The sequence below is a fragment of the Ailuropoda melanoleuca genome, chromosome 17 (genome assembly GCF_002007445.2).
Source record: "Ailuropoda melanoleuca isolate Jingjing chromosome 17, ASM200744v2, whole genome shotgun sequence".
NCBI classification, from domain to species: Eukaryota; Metazoa; Chordata; class Mammalia; order Carnivora; family Ursidae; genus Ailuropoda; species Ailuropoda melanoleuca.
In genome coordinates, this window is record NC_048234.1 from 12,992,515 (window position 1) to 13,016,710 (window position 24,196).

General features: G+C 44.8%; 1 protein-coding gene across 5 annotated transcripts in view; it reads left to right on the forward strand.

Annotated features, from left to right (window-relative positions):
• Positions 1 to 24,196, forward strand: part of DHRS7B (dehydrogenase/reductase 7B) — a 57,900-nt gene that overhangs the window by 18,791 nt on the left and 14,913 nt on the right. Inside the window, exons 1-3 of one of the 5 annotated variants that reach the window (XM_034647401.1) lie at positions 15,182 to 15,535; positions 15,729 to 15,872; positions 19,007 to 19,185. In XM_034647401.1, the coding sequence (XP_034503292.1) occupies positions 15,429 to 15,535; positions 15,729 to 15,872; positions 19,007 to 19,185 (430 nt within the window). In that variant the 5' untranslated portion in view covers positions 15,182 to 15,428. Of the gene's footprint in view, positions 1 to 12,337; positions 12,641 to 15,181; positions 15,536 to 15,728; positions 15,873 to 16,898; positions 17,943 to 19,006; positions 19,186 to 24,196 lie in introns of those variants that run through there. The other 4 variants (XM_034647402.1, XM_034647403.1, XM_011236890.3 and 1 more) reach the window with 4 other exon arrangements.

The window sequence follows — 24,196 nt, forward strand, 5'->3', positions numbered from 1 at the left end:
AAGAAGAAAAATTATGTGACTGTATCAATGGATGCAGAAAAAGCATTTGACAAAATCCAATACCCATTCGTGATTAAAAAAAAAAAATTTCAGCAAACTGGGAATAGAAGAGAACTTCCTCAAATTGACAAAGAACATTTACAATAAACCTACAGCTAACATCAACCTACTTAATAGTGAGAAACTCAAAGCTTCCCTACTGAGATTAGGAACAAGGCAATGCCCTTCTCACCACTGCTTTTCAGCGTAGTACTGGAAGTCCTAACTAATGCGATAAGATGAGAAAGGGAAGTAAAAAGTATACTGTTGCAGAAGGAAGGAATAAAACTGTCTTTTTTTTTGCAGATGACATCATTGTCTATGTGGAAAACCCAAAAGAATCAGCAAAAAAACCCTCCTGGAATTAATAAGCAATTATAACTAGGTTATAGGTACAAGGTTAATATATAAAAGTCAATCACTTTCCTATATACCAGCAATGACCAACTGGAATTTAAAATTAAAGATAGGGGCGCCTGGGTGGCACAGCGGTTGGGCGTCTGCCTTCGGCTCAGGGCGTGATCCCGGCGTTATGGGATTGAGCCCCACATCGGGCTCCTCCGCTATGGGCCTGCCTCTTCCTCTCCCACTCCCCCTGCTTGTGTTCCCTCTCTCGCTGGCTGTCTCTATCTCTGTCGAATAAATAAATAAAATCTTTAAAAAAAAATAAAATTAAATTAAAGATAATATCATTTCTGTTAGCATCCCCACCCCGTGCAAAAAAGAAGTACTTAAGTGTAAGTCTAACCAAATTTGTTCAAGATGTATATGAGGAAAACTGCCAAACTCTGAGATGTGAAATTAAAGAACTAAATAGTGAGATATTCCATGTTCATGGATAGAATGACTCAATATTGTCAAGATGTCAGTTCTCAGCTTGATCTATGATTTCAACATAACCTCAATAAAAATCCCAGCAAGTTATTTTGTGGATATTGACAAACTGATTCTAAAATTTATATGGAGAGGCAAAAGACCCAGAATAGCCAACTTGATTATTGAAGAAGAATTAAGTTGAAAGATGACACTATGCAACTTCAAGACTGACTGTAAAGCTACACTAATCAAGACAACATGGTATTGGTGAAAGAACAAACAGATCAGTGGAACAGAATAGAGAGCCCAGAAATAGACCCACAAAGCTATAGTCACTTGATTGTTGAAAAAGGAGCAAAGGCAATACAATGGAGCAAAGATAGTTTTTTCAACAAATGTTGCTGGAACAACTACACACCTATACCCAAAAAAATGAAGCTAGACACAGATCTTAACACCCTTTACAAAAATTAACTCAGACTGGATCACAGACCTAAATGTAAAACACAAAGCTATGAAACTAGAATACAACGTTGGGGAAAATGTTGTTAATCTGGGCTACAGTGATGCCTTTTTAGCTACAACACCAAAGACGTGATCCATGAAAGAAATACTTGATAACCTAGACTTCATTAGAATTAAAAACTTCTGTTCTGGAAAAAACAGTGTCAAGAAAATGAGAAGACAAGCCACAGGTTGGAAGAAAATATTTGTAAAAGACATATATGATCAAGGACTGCTATCCAAAATATACAAAGAACTCTTAATTTGAACCTCAATAGTAAGAAAAGGAACAGCTGAAAATTGGAGCAAAAGACTAAACAGACACCTTCGCAAAGAAGATATGCAGATGGCAAGTAAACATGAAAAGATGTTCAACATCATAGGTCGCTGGAGAATGGCAAATTGAAACAACAGTGAGATATCAATACACACCTATTAAAATGGCCAACATCCAAAACACTGACAGTACCAAATGCTGGCAAGGATGTGTAGCAACAGGAACTCTCATTGATTGCTGGTAGGAATGCAAAATGTCACAGCCACTTTGGAAGACAGTTTGGCAGTTTCTTACAAAATTTAACATACTCTTAGACCACATGACCCAGCAATTGCACTCCCTTATATTTACCCAAATAAGTTGAAAACTTACATCCACACAAAAACCTGCAAACAGATGTTTTTAGCCTATTTATTCATTATTGCCACAACCTGCAAACAACCTAGATGCCCTTCAGTAGGGGAATAAACTGTGGTACATCCAGGAATATTATATATATTTTTTTGCAGTACAAGAGAATGTTATTCAATATGAAAAGAAAATGAACTATCAAACCATGAGGATACGTGGAGGAACCTTAAATGCGTATTACTAAGTGAAAGAAGCCACTTTGAAAAGGTTGCGTACTGTATAATTCCAACTATCTGACATTCTGGAAAAGGCACAACTCTGGAGACAGAAGTATCGGTGGTTGCCAGGAGTTGGGGGGGGAGGAAAGGAGGAATCAACAGGCACAGAGAATATTTAAGGCAGTGAAGCTATTCTATGTGATACTACAATGACATATTACACGTCATTATACATTTCTCAAAACCCACAGAATGTGCACCAACAGTAAACCATAACATGAAGTATGGACTTGGGTTGATAATGACGTGTCGACGTGTCAATGTAGGTTCATCATTTGTAACATTTACCACCGTGATGGAGGATGGTGATAGTGGGGGAAGTTGTGCACCTGTGAGGAGAATGGGTATGGGGAACTGCTCTGAACCTAAAACAGCTCTAAAAAATAAAGCGTATTAATAACTGAAAAAAGAATGGTTGTGGCAGAACAGTGGAGTTAACAATGTTTAACAAAAAAACTGTCAATACCAAATTCTATATTAAATTTTATATCCAAAACTATCCTTCAAAAATGAAAGTAAAATATATTCACATGTAAACAAAGAAAGTAATCTATTGATTACAGACTTACCTTTCAAGAAATACTAAGGGAAGTACTTCAGGCCAAAAGGAAATGACTCCAGACTGTATGTTGTATCTGCAGGTAGAAAGAGCGAGCCCTGGAAATGATTAACCTGTGGGTAGCTATAAAAGACTGTAAATGTGTTTTCTCTAAACTTCTGTAAAAGTCGAAGGTCGTATTGAAGCAGTGATAATTATTAACACTATTGGGTTGACAACATGTTTAGATGTAATCTGTATGACAGTAAATTCACAAAGGAGATAGGCAATAGCCGGAATGGGGTGTTTGAAGTGAAGATTATACGAAGGGCTGCTGTTTGAGTATGGGAGGGGCCGAAGCAGGGTGGAGGACAAGATAATGGAGGACAGGTCCCAGAACTAAGGCATAGGTAGGAGCACCCATGTGTATGTAAAATCTCCAAGAATTCTGATGACGGGAACTGTGCTGGAGAGAGTAACTGTGAGTAGCTAAAAATCTTTTTAAGTAATGCCAGGGTGTGGGGGTGGTGGTAACCAAGAGGAAAGCAGGTGATCCTAAGGCAGTGTGTAACATAGTCTGACGAGTAAGAGGCAGAGCTGGGCAGTTTTAGGGAGAAAGGGAAGAATAGTGAGGAGCAAAGACGGCCGCACCGTACCTTCCTTTGAGCGAGTTCGAGGGGGATGGGGGAGAAAACAGCCGCCACTGCGGAGGTCTGCTGGGGAATCTGTCCTCAGGAGGAGCCAGACATCGTTGGAACAGGAAGGTGAAGGGACTGTGCAGAGTGGAAGATGCGAGTAGAATATGCAAGTGATTTTGCTGATGACTGATCAAGAGAACCACCAGGTTGATGTGGGGAAGGGTGGGAGGTGGGATCAGAGAAGGGAGCGCACAGAGTGGTTTGGGAGCCTGGGGTTGCCTCAAGAGACCCAGACTTCCTGTGGTGACTGATGTAAACAGCGATAAAAATTATAAGATTGGTCCCAGTGGTTTCTGGGGAGATGGGGGTGGCGGGGTTGGCCATTGGGGTAGGGATGGGGGTGGAGGGCCTGCTGGGAGCCTCTTCTGGACTCCTGTTGATGGATTCTAGAAAAAAAGCAGTTACCCCTGACCTTGTGAATGGAGGTTGTCAGATAGCCCTTGTTACCCTCAGAGTGGCACATCTCTCTTGATAGACAATTACAGAGGTCTTCAAGAGCTTCTAACTTTAGTTATCTATTAAAATCATCGGAGGAGGGCATCAAGAGTCCAGATTCTCGGGTCTCACCTTTTCTGGTATTACTGATTTCAAAGGTCTTTACTAGGTGGGGCCCTGGATCTGGATTTTAACAGGTGCCTCTAGTGTAGGTAGTGATTAGGCGAGGATGAGTAAGGTGGCTTGGAGCCAGCTTGTTTGGAAAATTACGTTAGGAGCGGAAGCCTGGAAAAGTCTGGTAACTTATTCTGTAGTCACCTGGTCTCAAGTCCCAGGAAAGGTCCAAATCAAGACCCCACCCACCATGCTGCCCCACGTAGATGCCACTATAACTTAACATTGGTCAGTTTGTCCCTGTGGGTGTTATAGTTGGTATTTATTAGCTAGTTTTATTTTACAAAGTTGATACTTTCAGTGTAGCTAATTGTTCACTTTTCCAATTCCATTTTAGCAAAGTTGAGAGTGAAGTAGAAATTAAGGGAATGCTCAGAGATACACAAAACTACAATGAAACAGTGAACCCCCATATACTCTGTTTTCAACCTCAACAACCATCAGCATTTTGCCATGGAAGGAAAGAGACTTAAATCTTTCATTTCTTGACTTCTAAAATTGGCTTTAAAATTTGTTTGCTTTTACCTCATTCTGTGGCTTAACTTATTAATTTTTATATCACCAGAAAAAAAAGCTTCTTTATGTAACAGTGTATATTTTAATGCAGTTTAAAAGATAGCCCTTATACTGTTACACACTGAGAACAAGTACAGTGAATGTGTAGAGGATGTTTTCAGTTGCAAGTTGTTCTTTTTTTCACATACATTCTGGAATTTGCCGAATATATATTTTTTAAGACTGAAAAGCCTCTGAGAGAGAAATAAGAGGAAAAATATGTATGTGGGAGATCTAAGAGTGGTTGAAATAAATAGTTTATTGACTCCCTACCATGGGCCTGTCCTGAGGAGACATAGCTGTGTCTCAGGGAGCAATTTGCTAGGACACGGAAAATAAAGTGATCGGGCACTCGCTAGGCTATTTTTAAATGAAAGCTTAGAAGTTGGCTATGAAAAACCCCTCTCAGGTTATTATGCTTTCCTTCTCCTTTTGCCCTTTCAGTTTATGAAATTCCTTCCTTTATGTTTTCTAGAATAAAAGTGCACTACAGGTTTTAAGTAAAAGCATTGTAAAAACTGCTTCAGAGTAAAGGGCATTTCCTAGTTAAATTTCACAATAATGTTTTTCAGTTCTAAAAATAACTTGGAATTCAGGGTGAAGCATCATCTCAAACAAATTACAGTAAGGCAGATTGTCTAAGACAGTGGACAGGGACAGATGATTTATCTAAATCCATGAGGGAACTAAGTCAATTGTTAGAATTTAAGACAATCTCATTTCAACCACGAACCTACTTGAAATTGGGCAGCATTTAGTGTTTAATCCTTTGTGAATGACATACTTATTTTTCATTGTTTATTGTGATAAAGTACATGTAATAAAGTTTACTATCTTTTTTTTTTAAAGATTTTATTTTTAACTAATCTCTACACCCATCATGGGGCTTGAACTCAAAACTCCGAGATCAAGAGTCGTGCGCTCCACTGACCGAACCAGCCAGGTGCCCCACAAAGTTTTCCATTTAACCATTTTTCAGTGCACAGCTCAGTGGTATTAGATACATTCATAGTGTTGTCCCGCCATCACTACCATCCCATCTCCAAAACTTTTTATCTTGCAAAACTGGAACTCTGTACCCATTAAAATATAACTCCCATCCCTTCCTGCTCCCACCCCAACCCCTGGCAACTGCTATTCTACTTTTTGTCTCTAGGTATTTGATCACTCTAAGTATCTCATATAAAGTATTTGTCCTTTTGTATACTGGCTTATTTCACTTACATAATGTCTGCAAGATTCATCTATATTGTAGCTTTTTTTTTTTTTAAAGATTTTTATTTATTTATTCAACAGAGATAGAGACCCAGCGAGAGAGGGAACACAAGCAGGGGGAGTGGGAGAGGAAGAAGCGGGCTCACGGTGGAAGAGCCCTGATGTGGGGCTCGATCCCACAACGCTGGGATCACGCCCTGAGCCAAAGGCAGACGCTTAACCGCTGTGCCACCCAGGCGCCCCTATATTGTAGCTTTTTACAGAATTTCCTTCCTTTTTAAGGCCAAATATTCCATTGTATATATACTATATTTTGTTTATGTGTTCATTGGTCGACGGACACTTTGGTTGCTTCTGTGTTTTATCTATGGTGAATAATGCTTCTATGAGCACGGGTTTACACATATCCCTTTGAGACCCTGTGTTTCATTTTTTGAAATATATATCCAGAAGCGAAATTGCTAGATCATATGGTAATTCTATTTTTAATTTTTTGAGGAACTTTTCTACTGTTTTTTCAGCATCTCTACCATTTTACGTCCCCACGCACAGTGCACATGGGTTTCACCTTCTCTACATCTTCCCAAACGCTTGTCATTTTCTGTGTTTTTGGTAGTCGTCATCTAAGCATGTGAGGTAACATCTCATGGTTTTCATCCGCAGTTCACTAGTAGGTAGTGCTGTTGAGCACCGTTTCAGGTACTTACGGGCCCTTTGTATACCTCCTGCTGAGAAGTGTCTATTCAAGTCCTTTGCCCATTTTTGAATTAGGTTGTGTGTTTTTTGTTTTGTTTTGTTTTTGAGTTCTATGAATTCTTTATATATTCTGGATATTGATCCTTTACTAGAAGTATGGTTTGAAAATAGTTTCTCCTATTCTGTAGATTGCCTTTTTATTCTGTGGCTAGTGTCCTTTAATGCATAACATTTTTAAATTTCATGAAGTTCAGTTTGTCTAGTTTTTCTTTTGTTGCCTGTGCCTTTGGAGTTGTATCCTAGAAATCATTGCCAAATCCCGTGTTGTGAAGCTCTTGCCCTACGTTTTCTTCAAAGAGTTTACTTGTTTTAGGTCTTAACAGTTAGGTCCTTGATCCATTTTGAGTCAACCTTTGTATAAGGTAAGGGTCCAACTTTGTTCTTTCGAATGTGAATATCCAGTTTTGCCAGCACTGTCTTGAAAAGACTGTCCTTTCTCCATTGAATGATCTTGGTACCTTGTCAGAAATCATTTGACCATGTATAGAAGGTTTATTTCTGGACTTGCTGTTGTGTTTCACTGGTTTATATGTCTATCTTTATGCCAAAAACACACTGTTTTGATTACTGTAGCTTTGTAGTAAGTTTCAAAATTGGGAAATAGGAGCCTTGCAGCTTTGTTCTTTTTCAGGATTGTTTTGGCTATTTGGAGACATTTGAGATTCCATATGAATTTTAGGATGAGTTTTTCTGTTTCTGAAAAATGTCTCTGGGATTTTGATAAGGATTGCATTAAATCTGTAGAGCACTGTGGGTAGTATTGATATTTTAATAGTATTAAGTGTTCCACTCCATGAATATGGGATGTGTTTCCATTTACTTATGTCTTGTTTAATTTCTTTCAGGAGTATTTTGTAGTTTTCATTTTACAAGTCTTTACCTCCTTGGTTAAGTTATTAAGTATGTAATTTTCTCAGCTGTATTATAAGTGGAATTCTTTTTGTAATTTTCTTCTCAGATTGGTCATTGTTGGCACATAGACTTGCATCAACTGATTTTTGTATGTGGACTTTGTATTTTGCTACTTTGCTGTATTTATTTATTCACTTACCGTTTTGGGTAGTCTTTAGGGTTTCCTATGTACAAGATCATATCATCGGCAGATGGGGATAATTTTACTTCCTCCTTTCCAATCTAGATGCCTTTTATTTCTTGCCTCGTCCCAATACTATGTGGTGAAGTGGGCATCCATGCTTCGTTCTTGATCCTAGAAGAAAAGCTTTCAATCTTTTACCTTTGCATATGATGTTCACTGTGGGTTTTTCATATATAGTTTTTATTAATTTGAGGTAGTTTCCTTCTGTTCCTATTTTGAGTGTATTTATCATGAAAAGGTGTTAAATTTTGGCAAGTGCTTTTTCTGCGTCAATTGAGATGGTTATGTGATTATTCCTCTAGTTGATGTGGGATATTACGTTAATCAGTTTTCATATGTTGAACCATTCGTGCATTTCAGGAACATATCCCATTTGGTCATGATGTATAATTTTTTAAAATATGCTGCTGAGTTCAGTTTGTTAATATTTTGCTGAGGATTTTTGCATCAGTTTTCAAAAGGGATGTTCGTCTGTAGTGTTTTGTTTTGTTTTTTTCTTTATAGTGTTTTTTTCTTGGTATCAGGGTAGTAGTGCTGATCTCATTGAATGAGTTAGGAAGTGTTCTCTATAATTTTTTTGAAAAGTTTAAGGAGTGGTATTAGTTCTTTTTTAAATGTTTGGTAGGATTCACCAGTAAAGCTGTTGGGATCTGGGACTTTTTTTCTTTTTCTTTTTCTTTTTTTTCTTTCTTTCTTTATTTTTTTTGGCGGGGGGACATGCAAGCAGCGGTGAGGGGCAAAGGGAAAGAGAAAATCTTAAGGAGGCTCCATGCTCAGCATGGAGCATGACATGGGGCTTGATCTCATGACCCTGAGATCATGATCTGAGCCAAAATCAAGAGTTGGATGCTTAACTGAATGAGCCACCCAGATACCCCTAGGACTTTTCTTTGTTGACATTTTTTATTATGGATTCACTGTCTTTAGTAGTTATTGGTCTATTCAGATGTTCTATTTTTTCACGATTTGAGTTTTGGTAGGTTTTGTGTTTCTAGGAGTATGTCCATTTCATCTAGGTTATCCAATTTGTTGGCATATAGTGTTCATAGTACTCTCTTGTAATCCGTTTTATTTCTGTAGAATCAGTAGTAATGTCCTCGCTTTCTTTTCTGATCTTAGTAATTTGAGTCTTTTCTTTCTCTTTTTTAAGTCCATCTAGCTAAAGTTTTGTCAATTTTGTTGACCTTTTCAAAGCGTCAACTTTTGGCTTCATTGATTTCTCTTTTCTATTCTGTTTCATTTATCTCTGCTTTAATCTTTATTATTTCCTTTCTTCTGCTAGCTTTGACTTTAGTTCTTTTTCCAGTTTTTTTTTTTTTAATTGTGGAGTTAGGTCATTGAGATCTTTCTTGTTTTATAATGTTGCATATTTATAGCCATGAATTTCCCCCTTAGCATTCTTTTTGTTGTATACCTTAAGTTTGGTATATTTTTGTTTTTATTTATCTCTAGGTATTTTCTAACATCTCATTATTGATTTTCAACTTTATCCTGTTGTGGTCACAGAAGATACTTTGTATGATATCTGTCTTTTAAATATTGACACTAGTTTGAGAATTTGTGGTCTAGTAAATTGTCCCATGTGTACTTGAGAACAATGTGTATGCTGTTGTTGGATAGCGTTTTATATGTCTGTTAGACCGAGTTGGTTTATTGTGTTAACTCCTTTATTTCCTTATTTTGGTTCCTTCTTTCCATGATTATGAGTGGGATATTGCAGTCTCCAACTACTCTTAATAGGACTGTTTTGCCTTCAGTTCTGTCAGTTTTTACTTCATATATTTAAAGTCCATTTTGTCTGATATTAGTGTAGCCTCCCCTGCTCTCTCTTACTGTTTGCATGGAGTATCTTTTTCCATCCTTTCACATTCAACCTGTTTGTGTCTTTGGATTTCAAGTGAGTCTCTTGTAGGCAGCATATAGTTGAATCGTGTGATTTTATCTGTTCTGCCAAACTGTCCTTTGGAGAGTTTAATCCATTTGCATTTAAAGTAAGTGCAGGGGCGCCTGGGTGGCACAGCGGTTGGGCGTCTGCCTTCGGCTCAGGGCGTGGTCCCGGCGTTGTGGGTTCGAGCCCCCCATCAGGCTCCTCTGCTATGAGCCTGCTTCTTCCTCTCCCACTCCCCCTGCTTGTGTNGTCCTTTGGAGAGTTTAATCCATTTGCATTTAAAGTAAGTGCAGGGGCGCCTGGGTGGCACAGTGGTTGGGCGTCTGCCTTCGGCTCAGGGCGTGGTCCCGGCGTTGTGGGTTCGAGCCCCACATCAGGCTCCTCTGCTATGAGCCTGCTTCTTCCTCTCCCACTCCCCCTGCTTGTGTTCCCTCTCTCGCTGGCTGTCTCTATCTCTGTCAAATAAATAAATAAAATATTAAAAAAAAAAAATAAAGTAAGTGCAGGTAAGGAAGGACTTACTTCCACAGTTGTGCTATTTGTTTGACTATATTGCCCACTTTGAATATATTGCTCACTGCCTTTTATTTTCTAAAGTTTGTGATGAGAAATGTGTTGATACTCTTATTGAGGATCTCTTGTGTGGGACCAATCACTTTTCCAGCTTTCAAGTTTCTCTGTCTTTGCCTTTAGAAAGTTTGATTGTAATATGTCTTGGTATGGGTCTCTTTGAGCGCATGTTACCTGGAGTTCATTGAGTTTTTTGGGTGTTTATATTCATGTCTTTCAGCAAAGTTGGGAAGATTTCAGCCACTAATTCTTCAAGTATTCTCTCTGTCCCTTTCTCTCTCTCTTCTGTTTTTGAAGCTTCTGCAGTGTATATGCTGGTCAGCTTGACGTGTCTCGTGGGTCCCTTACGTTCTGTTCACTTTCATTCAGTCTTTTTCCCTCATTTCTTAGATTCAGTACTTTCCATTGCCCTAGCTTCAAGTTCACTGATTCTGTTGTCTGCATGCGCAAATCTGCCTTTGAATCACCCTGGTGAATTTTTCATTTCTGTCATTCTTTTCAACTGCAGTGTTGCTTTTTGCTTTCATTTTAGGTCGTCTGTCTCATTACTGATATTTCCATTCTCTGTATACATTATTTGCTTGATTTTCTCTATGTCTTTCTTTAGTTTTTTGATCAGATTTCAACAGTTGTTTTAATGTATTTGTCAAGTAAATCTGTAGCTCTTAAACAGGGATGGTTTGTTTGAATGGGTCGTAGTTTCCTATTTCTTTGTGTGCCTTTTGACTTTTTTGTTGAAAACCAGACATTTTAATCTAATAATGTGGTAGCTCTGGAATCAGATTTTCTCTGTTCCCTAGTGTTTGCTGTTTTTTGTTAATTAATTGGCATATTTATTTTTGTAAGCTGTCTTTGTGCCTATGATCAGACTGATCTATGAACTTGAGGTCATCTCGGGTCTTTTCTGAGCATGTGCCTTTTCCTGGACATTCATGGTCACTTTCTAATTTCCCTATGTATTCAGTTGCTTTTCAACATCCTACTCTTTAATTACTGGCTCCTAAAAGGAGAAAAAGAGGGAAATGAAGACAAGACAAAATGCTGCTGGCCATGTTAAGTACCCTGGCAGCACCCTGTCCGGAGGTGGAGAGGCTCGCTACAATGCAGGGAGGTGAGCCACACTGGCTGCCCACCCCTGTCTGCACCTCTCTGATCAGAAGCAGCAATCAGCAGTCAGGCACAAATCCCTGATATTTAGAGGACAGGGTCTTTTTTACCGACCCTCATTCAAGCATGCTGTATGCAAGTTGCTCCAGGATCTGGTGCACAACTGCATGCCCCTGGGGTGGAGGTTGTGTAGCCGCTACTGTGCTTGCGGCTGAAATGGACTGAAATTAACCACAGCTTGCCCGCCAGGCCTTCTCAGGGAACTTGCAAGCCTTCAGCGGACTCCAGAGTTCTGCAATGTACAGTTACACCGGACAGACTGCCCGTGCAGTTATTAGTAGGTGGGGAAATGGATTCCTGGTACCTCCTATTCCACCCTTGTCCTAGAATCCTTTTGATGTACATTTTATTTGCTTATCTTTTTTACTGTTTGTCCCTCCCATTGATATGGCATCTCCACGAGGACAACAATTTACTTCCTGTTTGCTCACTGTACCACAGAGCCTGGAAAAATAGACACACAGTAGGTGCTCAGTAAATGTTTGTGCAGTGAATGTATGCTATAGCAGATATAGTGTGTAATTGTGCCCACGTTTGAATACAGTATTGTTTACTGTGTTTTCTTCTTATTTCTGAAGCTGATACCCATGCACAGTTCCTATTAGATACTCTGGTTTGGGCCCTACCAGCTCCTTTTAAACACACTGGATTCTTGGAGTGCCTGGGTGGTGCAGTTGGTTAAGTGTCCAGCTCTAGGTGTCAACTCAGGTTGTGATCTCAGGGTTGTGAAATCTTGCTCCACTTTGGGCTCCATGCTCAGTGTGGAGTCTGCTTGGGATTCTCTCCCTCCCCCTTTTCCTCTGTCCCTCCTGCTTATGCTTTCTTTCTATCTCTCTCTCTAAATATAAGATAAATCTTTAAAAAAATATATAAACACACCGGATTCCTGACTTTATATTTACATGGGTACTTTGTCTGTCATATTGATTACTATATGTAATTTTTTAAGGTAATAATCTAAAATTCAAGAGTCAGAAACTAGCAGCTGCCCTGGGCCAGGTCGTGTGTTGTGTGGCCAGCATAGTGGTTTGAATTGTTTTGACTTTGAATTAAAGCTTCAGGCAAGGCTTGCCCTTTGGACAGGCCATCACTATGTGGTTTTACAATGATTGTTTCTTTCATTATCACAATTCTGATCATTTAATTCTTCTGTTTCTCTGTTTACTGTCAGTCTTCCCATCTAGGCCGTGTGCTCCATGAGGTCAGAAACGACGTCTGCTTATTCATTGCCTTACATCCCAGTCTTAGCCGAGTCTGGTACTGCATGGCACTTGGTATACGAGGTGTGGACATAAAGTCATACGTTTGGCCTTTTTACCTAACCTACTTAAAGAAGACTGGCCCTTAACGCTGTCTGCTTGGCTGCCATGTTTAGTTCCTTTCCCAGCTCCTCTCTGGGGACTGCCTTTCCTTCATGAGTTTAGGAGTCAGGAGCATGTCTGTTCAGGATTCGCATGTACGGGGTGTTCCTATGTGTCTTCTCATTGGGATAATCGTCCGCATTTTGAAACTAGGATACATACTTGCAGGTCATGAGTAAATTTGCCCGTGTCGTGCAGCAAGTACACGACATGGTGGACTCGAACCCAGCCCCCCAGGCGCCACCGTAGTGTTTTTTCTGCTTCACCCTCACAGCCAGTGTGCTGTCGGGTTTCTGTCAGGGCCTCTTGTGTATTTTCTAGGAAAGAGAGTGAGAGCGCTCCTGCATCCTCCAGTGACACTGAATTCATTTTACAAAGCATGTTAGACACCAGAATTGCTTTGCTGTGGCAGGGCACTAGGTAGACATCAATCAGTGCTGTCTTTAGAAGCAGAGCGAAGACTTTGGCTCGTCGTAACGATTCGGCTCTGGCGGCCCGCTGCTGTGTGGCTAGCCTGCACTGCAGGGTCTGGAGCCGTGCTGGCAGCTCTCTTCCCGCCCTCCCTGGCCGGGGCTGCTGTGCAGTGTGTGCTCAGCGTCTCACTGGAGAGCCGGCTTACTTCAGCGTGGTTGCTGTTCCCAGGAGTGGCCGCTCAGGAGGCCGGCCTGAAATCATCTCGGGCCTGCCTTTTGCTTTTATCTTGACTAATGGCAGCCTGCATTCCTTTAAACTGGGGCCCCTAAGGCTGGCATCCCAAAATACACCCTCCAGGCCACTCGTCGGTGGCTCATTCCGGCGCTCCAGGGAGGGCTTGCTGACCTGAAGGTGTCCTCTGGCCTCTAGTCTTAGTCACTGTGCCCCAGGTCAAGAGACCAGAGAAGACGCTGGCACCGGGACCCACCCCTGGCAAAGTAGCTGTCATCTGAGGTAGGAGATTGTTCTTTCTTTCCAGTCGGAGACAGCCTTAGCTGCTGCTTCTCATACGCTTGAGACCAAAAAAGAGCAGCTTTACTCTGCTTTTACTTTCTGAAAATAGATGGGTATTTTCAGATATGGGTCATAAGCATGACCCATACCTTATGTCACCTTTAATAGACCAGCTGTTTAGTGCTGGTTGTCAGTTACGAAATACAAGAGTAGGTTTGTGAGAACGGGATCCTAACTGCTTTTGGTGATACTAAGCCACTCCTTGCTGCATGATTTCAGCGACCTGCCTTCCAGCTGGAACTCCTCTCTGCCCTTTAGCCTGGTTTTCTTGTGCATAACATGACAAATTATTTTATGACCAATCCTTCTTTCAGACCTGAAATCATTTTTATTTTTTTAACTGTGGAGGGCTTTCGGATACCCTCTGTTGATTTTTGGGTGTGGCTGTTAAAGGTTTAATTTCTGTGTGTGGTTCAGAGTAGCTTCCCAACAACCTGTTTTTATGGATGGTTCCATTTATTTTTTATAATTGGTTGAGAGAAGAAAGGAATCTTAGGAACAGATTCTATCTGTGAAATGCAATGTAGAATTTTGACTAAAGGATGAGGAATGAAATAACAGTAAAGTGACATTTCTGCTCAGAGTTGATTTCTTGGAGATAGTCTTATTTCCAGTTTGAGGTTCCAAAAGCCCTTTTAAAGAACCTCTCAGTGGAATAAGGGAACAGCTGGATTTCAAAGTCGCAGTGAGAACCCAAGAACTTCTGGCTGTCCAGGCCCGGGTAACACTCACCCAAGAAGGGACTTTTCTGCCCTTTACCGTGTTTAACTTAGGTCTAGAGCTCCGTAGTCTGTGGTATATGAAAATACAAGCAGACGAGCTTAGTGTGTGAACGCCTGTACTCTCTAACTTCTTCACGCCAGTTGATGTGGCTTTTAGCCTAAGGTCATGCTTCAGGTCACTTCCCTGTCAGTTAGAGTAGACACGACTGTGAGTGCCTACTTTTCTGTTAGGCGGTACACTCGCACTTCTAGACCTTGTGTGATCTGTGGTTTCTATTCGAGGGGGGCTATCTCGCCTTCTTCCTTTTCTGACCTCACTCTCTCTTTGTGACTTGTCCTACTTTCTGCTGTAGTTCACAGTGATGCTGGGCTGTCCCTTCTATGTATGAGCTGATCTCCAAATGCTAGAAATCGTGAGCTAGATTTTTTTTTCCCACTCCCTTTTTATACCATCAATCTTGCCTTCCCAGTTCTATCTGAAACTAGAGTTAAACATTTCAGTATAAAATGCAAAATTTGTATACATATTAAAGTTCTTCTATGCCGTTTTCAAAGAAAACTGACCCCCTCTGACCTTGTTTTACATAGGAGATGTATTTCCTAGTNTTCCCACTCCCTTTTTATACCATCAATCTTGCCTTCCCAGTTCTATCTGAAACTAGAGTTAAGCATTTCAGTATAAAATGCAAAATTTGTATACATATTAAACTTCTTCTATGCCGTTTTCAAAGAAAACTGACCCCCTCTGACCTTGTTTTACATAGGAGATGTATTTCCTAGTCTGGAAATGTGGCCAGTCAGGACACAATTCCTTTCTTCCACTTTGAAGCTGTCTCTTTGCTTGGAGAATGCCCCCGGACGCCACAGCAAGGCAGTAGCGCTGAGTTATCTCCGTGTCTTGCTCTCTTGGCCATCCTCACTGCCGACGGTGAGACACGGAGGAGCTGACCCAACTAGCACTCAGAGACGGGAGAGGCCTGGTGGCCCAAGGGCCTGGCAGTATGGCCCCGTGCACTGAAGAGTGGAATCAAAGGGGGAAGGTCTTTAAGAATTTTGAGAAACTCCCAGAAAGTTGGGATTGTCAATATGACCAGCTTTACCTGGTCAGGTAAGTGACCTGAATACCTACCCTGAAACTGAGCATAATGCTCTCAGATAAATGGCTTGCTCTGGAATGCCTTTTCCCACCATCATCATCCTGAGTTAGCTGGGCACAATTGGTGCTGATTTCTAATTGACTTTGCATTCCGATTCTGTTAACGACTTGCCAGACTGAATGCAGATGTGCGCTCTCCCCACAGAAAGCCGGCCCGTGGGCCGAGGATGGACCCCATTAACCTGCTGCCATATTTGCCGCAGGCAAAGTGGTCCCCAGGGCCAGGAGACCAAGGCTGGCATGCGATGTTGTGTCAGGTGCGCAAGGAATCCCAGAAGTGTACAAGACGGTGTGTAGTTCTCTCTTTTCTTCGTGTCCTAGATTGCTGGCTTGGGTTGTAAAAAGGTGCATGAAAATGCAGTTTGTTGGGAGCTGTCATTGTCTTCACGGGGGGAACCTTACTAGGTGGGTTTGTTTTCATCCTGCTCCTCCCTGGGTGTGAAAAAAGGGGGCAGGGACATTTGGGCACTTGTCTGTGCTCTCCTTGCTGCGTTGGCCTCAATGACTCACGGTGGCCACATTTTCTGATACGTACCTTGGCATATGGGATCCTGACTTCTGACAAAGTCGGGGTTTCTTTTTTCCTATTTGTTAGTGTCATTAAGCCAAAGGGTTTATGAAGGTATAAAAACTAAACTCCAGCAAGGTCTATGTTTAATGATTTTCCTTCATTTGGAAGAAACCAGTTTTCATAAACCAGGGACTCTTTCAGACAACCTTGGAAATCTGACTGCTGTGAAACTAATTCCTGGGCCAGGAGCTTTTAGTTAGTTCTGGGTCATGATGACGCCAGTGGCAACTACATTCACTGAACGCTTACACCTTTCTAGGGACTGTGCACACATTTCCGTGTATTAATTCAGCTGACCTCACAACAGACCTGTGAGGTGGACCACCATATACCCTCATTTTACAGATGAGGATACTGAGGCCCAGAGTGGGGAGGTCCCTTACCCAGGCTGGTGAGTAAGTGACTGAGCCAGGATGTGAACCCAGCCAGGCTGGGTCGAGGGGTCACCCTTGTAACCCCCGCACTGCCGTCACTTTGCCACAGTTAGTGTTTTCCATGTGGTCTCTGCAGCCTCTGAATTTTGAGGGGCAACAGGCTGCATATCAGTACGTGACACCTCTGTAGCCTTCAGTGGAGTCCTGGCTCAGCTCCAGGTTGAAGGTCTGAAATGGGCAGACTCTACAAGGCTCTGGTCTCTAGGAGCCTATGGAGGAGTGCGCAGAGCTGTTTCCCCCCAGCTCACCTAATGGAGCTCTGCACCCCCACCCAGGGGCTGAGGCCTGTTGTCCCTTCATGAGTCCCTTCTTCAACTCCCTGGTCATCCTGGGCAGTAGCCAGGCCCTGTGTAATTCTGGGCCAAGCAGGGTGGTCCACCTTGGGATCTGCCTGGTATAAGGATCTGGGATTGCAGTGGGATAAAGCTCTTCCTAGACAGCCGTCCTGCTGGGTTGGAAGCTCCCTGCCCCCAAGTTCGTTACGTGAAAGTTCTGAGCTATAATTACCTTGGGGCCTACCTGTGTTTTCTGTCAGTTGCTGTAATTTTCTGGTAAAGCTACACTAACAAACTGGCAATCATCCCTGCCCCCCAGAATTCACCTCTCCCACCCCTGGGAAATACTCATACACCCTGCAGGGTTCAGGGCTGAGCCCTGTGAAGGCCCCCAGGCAGTACTTGCAGACCCACAGACCTGCAGAGGTACCGGTCCCTGCTCCACACCGATCTCAGTACTCCCAGGGGCCAGACGAAGGGTCCACGGACTCTTAACATTTCCCCTGAGACTCAGCCTCACCTGCAGGCTAGAACACCTCGCCTCAGCTTCCAGTTGTGGGCAGGGGGTGGTGCCAGTAGTACCTGGGGAAAGAGCTTGGCACTTGAGAAGCCGCTTTAATTGCCAGTTCACCCGAGTGTAGGCTTGGCACAATGGAGGGTGAGAGGGAAATGTAACCACTTAGCAGACAGTCGTTGGGGACTTTTCAGAAGTGGATTAAGTGGAGGTTGATGGGAAACAGTCATTTTTACAGATGTTTGTCTAAGAATGTTAATTTTTTTATGGTGATCAAGAAATTGGATATATTTAGAAAGGCAGATGAAGAAGTAAACTGAATACTAAACTAGTTGAGTTGACGGTTCAAATCTGAGCAGAACCCTGTGCAGTCAAGTGGTTTACCCTAGATCGGGACAGCTGACCCTGACCCTGAGGCTCACGATCAAAGCAGCCCAGCTCATCTGTGTTGGGCTTCAGTGGGTTTCTGGCTTCGCGGTGCCCACAGAGTTGATGTTGTCTTGGGAATGGAAGCAGAAATATTTTTTTAAAATATACGGAGTGGAGGACATGGGACGTTCAGCAGGTGAGTGAGGGTTTTGCATACTTACTCCCAATCTGATGAAGAGTTGAAAGCATTAGGCTGGTATGAGCCTATGCTCATAATATCTTAGTCCTGGAGGAGAACTGTGGGTGGTGGGCCTTCTTGTCACTCAGCCCACTTGTCAAATAGCCTTACAGGGCATTTCTTTCAAAGTGACAGACACGGTGTTGCTCCTCACTGGCTCATCCTTGACCTTCCTCTAATCCTGTGTCTCCCTCCTCGCTCAGCTTGCTTGGGGCATGGGGGCTTGGGTAAGTGACAGGGAATCAAGGAAGCTTGGAGGAGTAAGGAAATTTGGGCAGTCGTGAAAGGACGGATCCCAAGAATTGACTGCCACTGTTGCACAGACGCTCGTGTAGCCTCGTGATTTCCTGTGGCTGGCCGTGGCTCCCCGGCAAATGCTAGCGAGAACACGCCACAGCGCGTGGCAGGGCATTCTGCTTCACAGCCTGAGTCTGTGGCAAAGGGCAGCTCCCGTCTGTGCCGAGTTCCCTTTGGGCGTCTGTGAGGCCTGTGGCCAGGAGGACATTTGTGGGCCATTGCAGACACCATCCAGGGTACACCCCACCCAGAAACATCCATCTGCTTAGGGAGGGGTAGAAGGATTGGTATGGTGTTCTTTTTCCTTTTTAAAAAACGTTTTCTAGTTACACAGATAGGGGTTGAGAATGATAGTGGGTGTACTTAAGTCCCCCTAAATAGGTTTCTGAAGGACAGTCGGGGAGTGTGGCCATGCCAGAGCCTCCTGTCACACTCACGGGTAACTGGGTCCCACGCTGAATGACTCTTTCAGCTTGTTCTGGGGTCGCTGTGCGCCTCCGAGAGGCATTGCAAGGTCTGTGGCTTTGCTGTCTGCTCATTGCAGGTTCCACCGTGCCGCGCAGTCGGCATATAGAGCACAGGGCCTTAGAAGGGTAGTTGCTGGGCTCAGCTGAAGTCCGCACGAGAGAGATCTGGGCTCTGTGTCAGTCTAGGGGGAGGGGGGCTGGCAAAGCCCTTGAGTTTTCCTGTTTTGTCACATATTCGTTTGATTTGGGCTTCTTCAGGAAGAGTCTGCTGAAGGTGAGGGTCATGGACTTTGTCACGTCTACGGCCATCCTGCCCCTGCTGTTTGGCTGTGTGGGAATCTTCGGCGTCTTCAAGCTGCTGCAGTGGATACGCATGAAGGCCTACCTGCGGAACGCCGTGGTGGTCGTTACCGGCGCTACCTCGGGCCTGGGGCGAGGTGGGTCCTGCGGGCAGTGCTGCGGGGCGGGCGGAGGGGGCAGGGAGCTTGACCCCGACAAGCAGCTCCTCCGCTGCTCGGGTGCAAATAAGTGAAGCAGGCTAGGTGACTCGGGAACAAGAGTGTGTCGCTGTCCCTGGTCCACTCGGAAAAGGCAAGAACTTAAGTGCGATGAGAAATGGCCCCTGACTTTCATCGGCATCAGTGCTGGGAGGCGAAAGCCATGAGGAAGACTGTGGCAAACTGGAGACTCCGTGTCTCACGTAAGGGGCCGCCTTACTCCGCTCCAGCTGGTTGTGGAAATTGGGGTTTTTATGTGAAGTCTCCCAATTGTCAAATACGGCAACTAACTTAAAAAAACATTTTTACCTCTGTGAGGGCCAAACAAAGCATGCGTTTTCCTGGATTCAGCGAGCAACCCCAGTTCACGGCCTTGGTGTCCCCTTCCCCTCACCTTCCTCTCCCCGGGACTGTGCCTCCAGCTCTACCCTGAGTGTGGCCCTGGCAGGTCGAGAACAGACTAAGTGATACTTCAGATACTCGGTTCTTCAAGTTAGTTCCATCTAATTTGGCGAACAAGTTGAGCCTCTGGGTCCCAGGGGTTGTATGCTGGCCCAGAGTCAGTCACCACCCCCGGCTTCACACAGATGAGTTTGTAGAGCTGCCGTCATTTCCCTTCCACACACACATTGACTTTGGCAGAGCGTGAGCGGCACACGCAGGCATGTCTCATGGAGCTTCCTCCTTCTCGGCATCTGTACACTTCCCACACCACACCAGCCCGTCGTCCACGCTGGCGCTCGGTGCCACGGAAGAAGGCTGAGCGGCACGCAGAAGTGCGGAAAACCCACCCGTGCTGCATCTTTTGGTTGGGAGTAGCACAGCTGGCGGTGAGCGAGCAGCTCCCGTTTGCGAGGCTCCGGACCAAGTGCTGGGACCAACCAAGGAAAGCAGGGTCCCTTCCCTCAGCGAGGTCACAGTCCAATGCAGAGCGGCCCAGGCTTATCTCAGGATATTGATGCTTCAGTAATGGGTGTTCCCATCTAGGCCCAGTAGGGGGATGTGCTGGCTTGCACTTTATCCCTCTGAATCCTCACAGCCAAGATGCAGACTTGCCCTAGGACTTCTAGATTCAAACCCCAGGTATGACTGCAGGACTCAAGTCTTCTCTTCCCTCTGGGGGAGAGGACCAGGGAAAGGAAGGCACAGGCCAGCAAGGAGGGCATTGCCGACAAGCGCAGAGCAGGGAGCAGCGTGCTCATGCAGGGCTGAAAGCGTGCTCATGCAGGGCTGGGAAGCACTTGCGTGTTGCAGGAACATAAAGGAACAGACGGGGCCTTGTGTGCAGAGGAAGTGGCTTGCAGTTGGCAGGAGGGAGCCTGGGAAAACATGGATTCATTTGTATGCCACTCTCATGTTTTAGGTGAGGTCTCTGCAGGTGAAGCCTCGGCCTGTCATTAGATACCCAGAACCGCGTGGGGACAGCTGCCTCCAGGCCCTTTGCCATGGTCAGTCCTCTGACCTTACTCAGCTGCTATATATAGGGTAGTCAGCAGCCACTTCTCTTGATCTCAGAAAGAAGCATTTTTTTTTTTTTTAAGTCCTTGAAGAGTATTTGAGAGCTGCCTGGGGTGGTGACTTGCAGGTGCTCCAACACGTGAATGTTGAAGAAAGACACTGTTGTCTTGGTCATTCCACATTTCCTCTTCTGGAAACTAAGACTGTGAAGGGAATAGACAATGTAATTGAAAGAAAAACAAAACCTGTTTGTGTGAGTGTGTGTATATATATATTTCTATCATATATTGGCCCAGCCATTTCCCAGATTCCAAATCACTGTGCTTATATGCAGCCCCGTTTCACATCTGAAGGACAAGAGTACATGGATCTCTTTCCCCTCTGGCCAGATAAAATAGGAACAGGTTCTTCCCCAGCCGTGACAAGGACACACGGCCCTGTGGTGGCCACCACGGAGGCGCTGCTGCACCTCAGCCTTCAGACGAGGAAGGGTGTGAGTGGCCCTTGGTGGCTCTGCTCAGCCTGCCCTGTCAGCCGCTCTGAAAGCCTGGATCATGTGATAAGTCTTCAGACAGCTTTCTGTATTTCTCCTGTTTTGTCTCCTGTTTTGTATATTTAAGCTACATGAGCTTATCCTTATAAAACAGTAAGACCATTGACTAAAGGAACAGAATGTTCTAGATACCCACTTTAGCCTGCTTAAGCCCTGAGGTCGTGAATAACTCTCTTGATTTAACAGGCAGGAGTGCCGGCAGCGCTGGAGAATCATCTGGCAGCCGTAGCTAGATAAATGGTACTCCGGGACTTTTTTCCTTTTTCCCTTGACCCTCCTGCCTCCCTGTGTCAGCTTTTTCAAGAAATGAAAATGGAATCCTTGCAATCTGTTGTTTTCATTTCTGTCACTCCCTACACAGACTTTAATTTCCTCCCTGTTTGGCTGTGCTAGGAAGCAAAGCTTAAGCAGAATGTACGTGACCATTTTCCAGAAGCCGTTTAGATGCTAGTACCTCTCCCCAGCTTTGGTTCTGCGCATCTGTACTCTGGTGACACCTCACAAAATGTCCGTTGTGTCAGTCATGTCGGGATGAACTGGGGTGAGGAAGCCAGCCATGCCTGAGATTCCTCATCTTTGGGAATGATTTAGGAAACCACATGAGCAGCTCCAGCCTCAGGAATGCTGGCGTCTGGCTTTGCCGCTCTGCTGAGGAAGCACAGCAAGGCGGGCTGCACCGGGGCTGAGACCCCGACCGGGCCATCCAGGCACAAGCAGAGCAGGGGCTGCAGTTCTGTCTGGGACTGTGCCCTTTGTCAGCATGAGCCAGAGAACAAACCGACCAAATCTTCAAGGAGGGTGATACACCACAACTGAAAGTGTCTTGATTTAGTCTACTTAGCACTGCCTTCCAGAAAACTCTGCCTGGAGACATGCCAGGAGGTGTTGGTCTGGGGATGGTACGTGAAAGCTGTAAGAGGAGCTAAAGGAGGAGCCGTAGAGTGAACAGAGAGGCTTTGCACCATGAGACAATCCAGACGTTAAAGAACATTCTCTCTGTTTTCCCAAAGGATGCTGGAATTTGTTCTCCCCTCCTGTTTTGAACCCTTCTAGCTTTTGCCACTTTTGTGGGGGAAGAGCTAGCAGACCAGTACACCCTGCCTGGACCCTACCTTGTCCTCCACTCCTAGCCAGGAAGGGACAGGTTTGATTCCTCAACCACTTGCACAGCTCCCGGGGCAGGCCTGTCCTTTCTCTGAGCTGGGGTACGAGACACCACACGACTGCCTGAGCCTCTGAGATTCGGCCCAGGACACGGAGGCACACTGGCTGCTCGGTCAGCTACGGCCGGAGGGGTCTGAGCAGACCTGCCTGTGGGTGTTTGAGGGAGACCTACCCTCAGGTGTGGACAGGCAGTGCCTCTTTAAACCCTCAGGTTTCAGTTTTCACCAACAGTAAGGTTTTAGAACGTTTTAAAAAGGCAGCTTAGAAATGTGAAAACAGTGAACACTTCTGTGGTGCTTTTTTCTATAGTACTTTTTCTCCACTGTATTATATTGAGTTTTACTCATTCAGTCCCAGTGCTGTTTTTACCTGCATTCTATAGAAGAGGAAAGTGAGAAGTGCAGAGGTTATAACTTACCCAAGATCACAGAACCAGGAAGTGACTGAGGTCGGCATTGGACGTAGGTGGTCGAGTTTGAGTCCAGTGCCTTGACCACTGGGCTGCAGTGCTTTTCACAAGTTGTATGTTTTCAGGCACTGAACATTCAGTTAGGCCATGTCTGGGCTTAGAACAAGCAAGAAGCAAGAGGCCCTCACCCTCCCTCTTCCCCACAGATTAGCCCCGGTTCTGGAGGTCTCTCCTCCCTGCCTTTCCCCCTGGGCCTCAGGGGATTTGCCTGTGACCCTTGCTGGCTTCGTGCTCGAGATGCCGCCCCACCCTTCCTGGGATTTCCGCAGCAAAGCTTGCCTATGTCAGAGACCCCTCTGCTGTCTGGCGGGGGGAGCTGTGTTGATGTGACTCAGAGCTGCCTGCAGCCCTGTTCTCATCTTGGAGGGAAGCCAGGCCAGGGAGACGAAGTGGAGAAAAGGCCCTGCCAGCCCTGAGAGAGCCTGGTTCCTGCTGCCAGTGGCCCTGGGCAGCAGCCACTCCTGTCCCTCCCAAGTCTTGGCCACTCAGCTCTTTCCTCTTAATTCTGGAGCTATCCCAGCATCCTCCTGATAAATCTCTTTTTGCTTTGCCCCAGTGTGAGTTGGGTCTGTTTTCTTGCCACCAGAAGAACACTGACGAATAGAGGTACCCCGGCCTCACTTGATGTTACTGGGATGTTGGAGTGGGTTCAGCAGAGCCTGGTCTCCAGAGCCTGGTCTCCACCAGTCCCCTTCCTTCTCACCCAGTGGGAGGGAGCCTTTTAAACTGCATCCTCCCTTACTGAGCCTTCACTGTCGTAGGTACTCTGCACGCTTCAACTCTTCATGTTTGTGTCATTTCCCAGCCTGGCAAGGCTGTCAGACACTCCAGTTTGTGTCCCGGATGTATCTGTGCATGGCCCCTCAGATGCATTGCAAACTCTGCTCCCTTAGCCTTGAGTACTTTCCAGAGAAACAGCCTCCCAGGCCCCCCATCCCTTCTCAGCAGAGTCCTGTGCTCCCTGTGCTGGTACAAACCGTGTTAGCGCGCCCCGTAGATCTCTACCTGCTGCCTTGAAGTGACTTGGCAAACAGCCTAGATTGGGCCAAAAAGCAGGCCTCAGCAGGCCACGGCCGCACAGTGGCTGGTGCTGCCTGATCATTGAGCACATTGCTTGACCTTTCTGAGCTTCCTCAGCTGTGAAAAAGGAGGTCATGCCCCCAGGGTTGTTCAGAGCTAAAGATCATGGAATGTTGCGAGCATGGTACCTAACAAATCTGTCCACCGGTCCCGGCCTTCCTCTTGCCTTGGTGTCTGCCATACCACTGATACGAGCTCTCCTAGGGCAAGAGCGGGGCTCATTTATC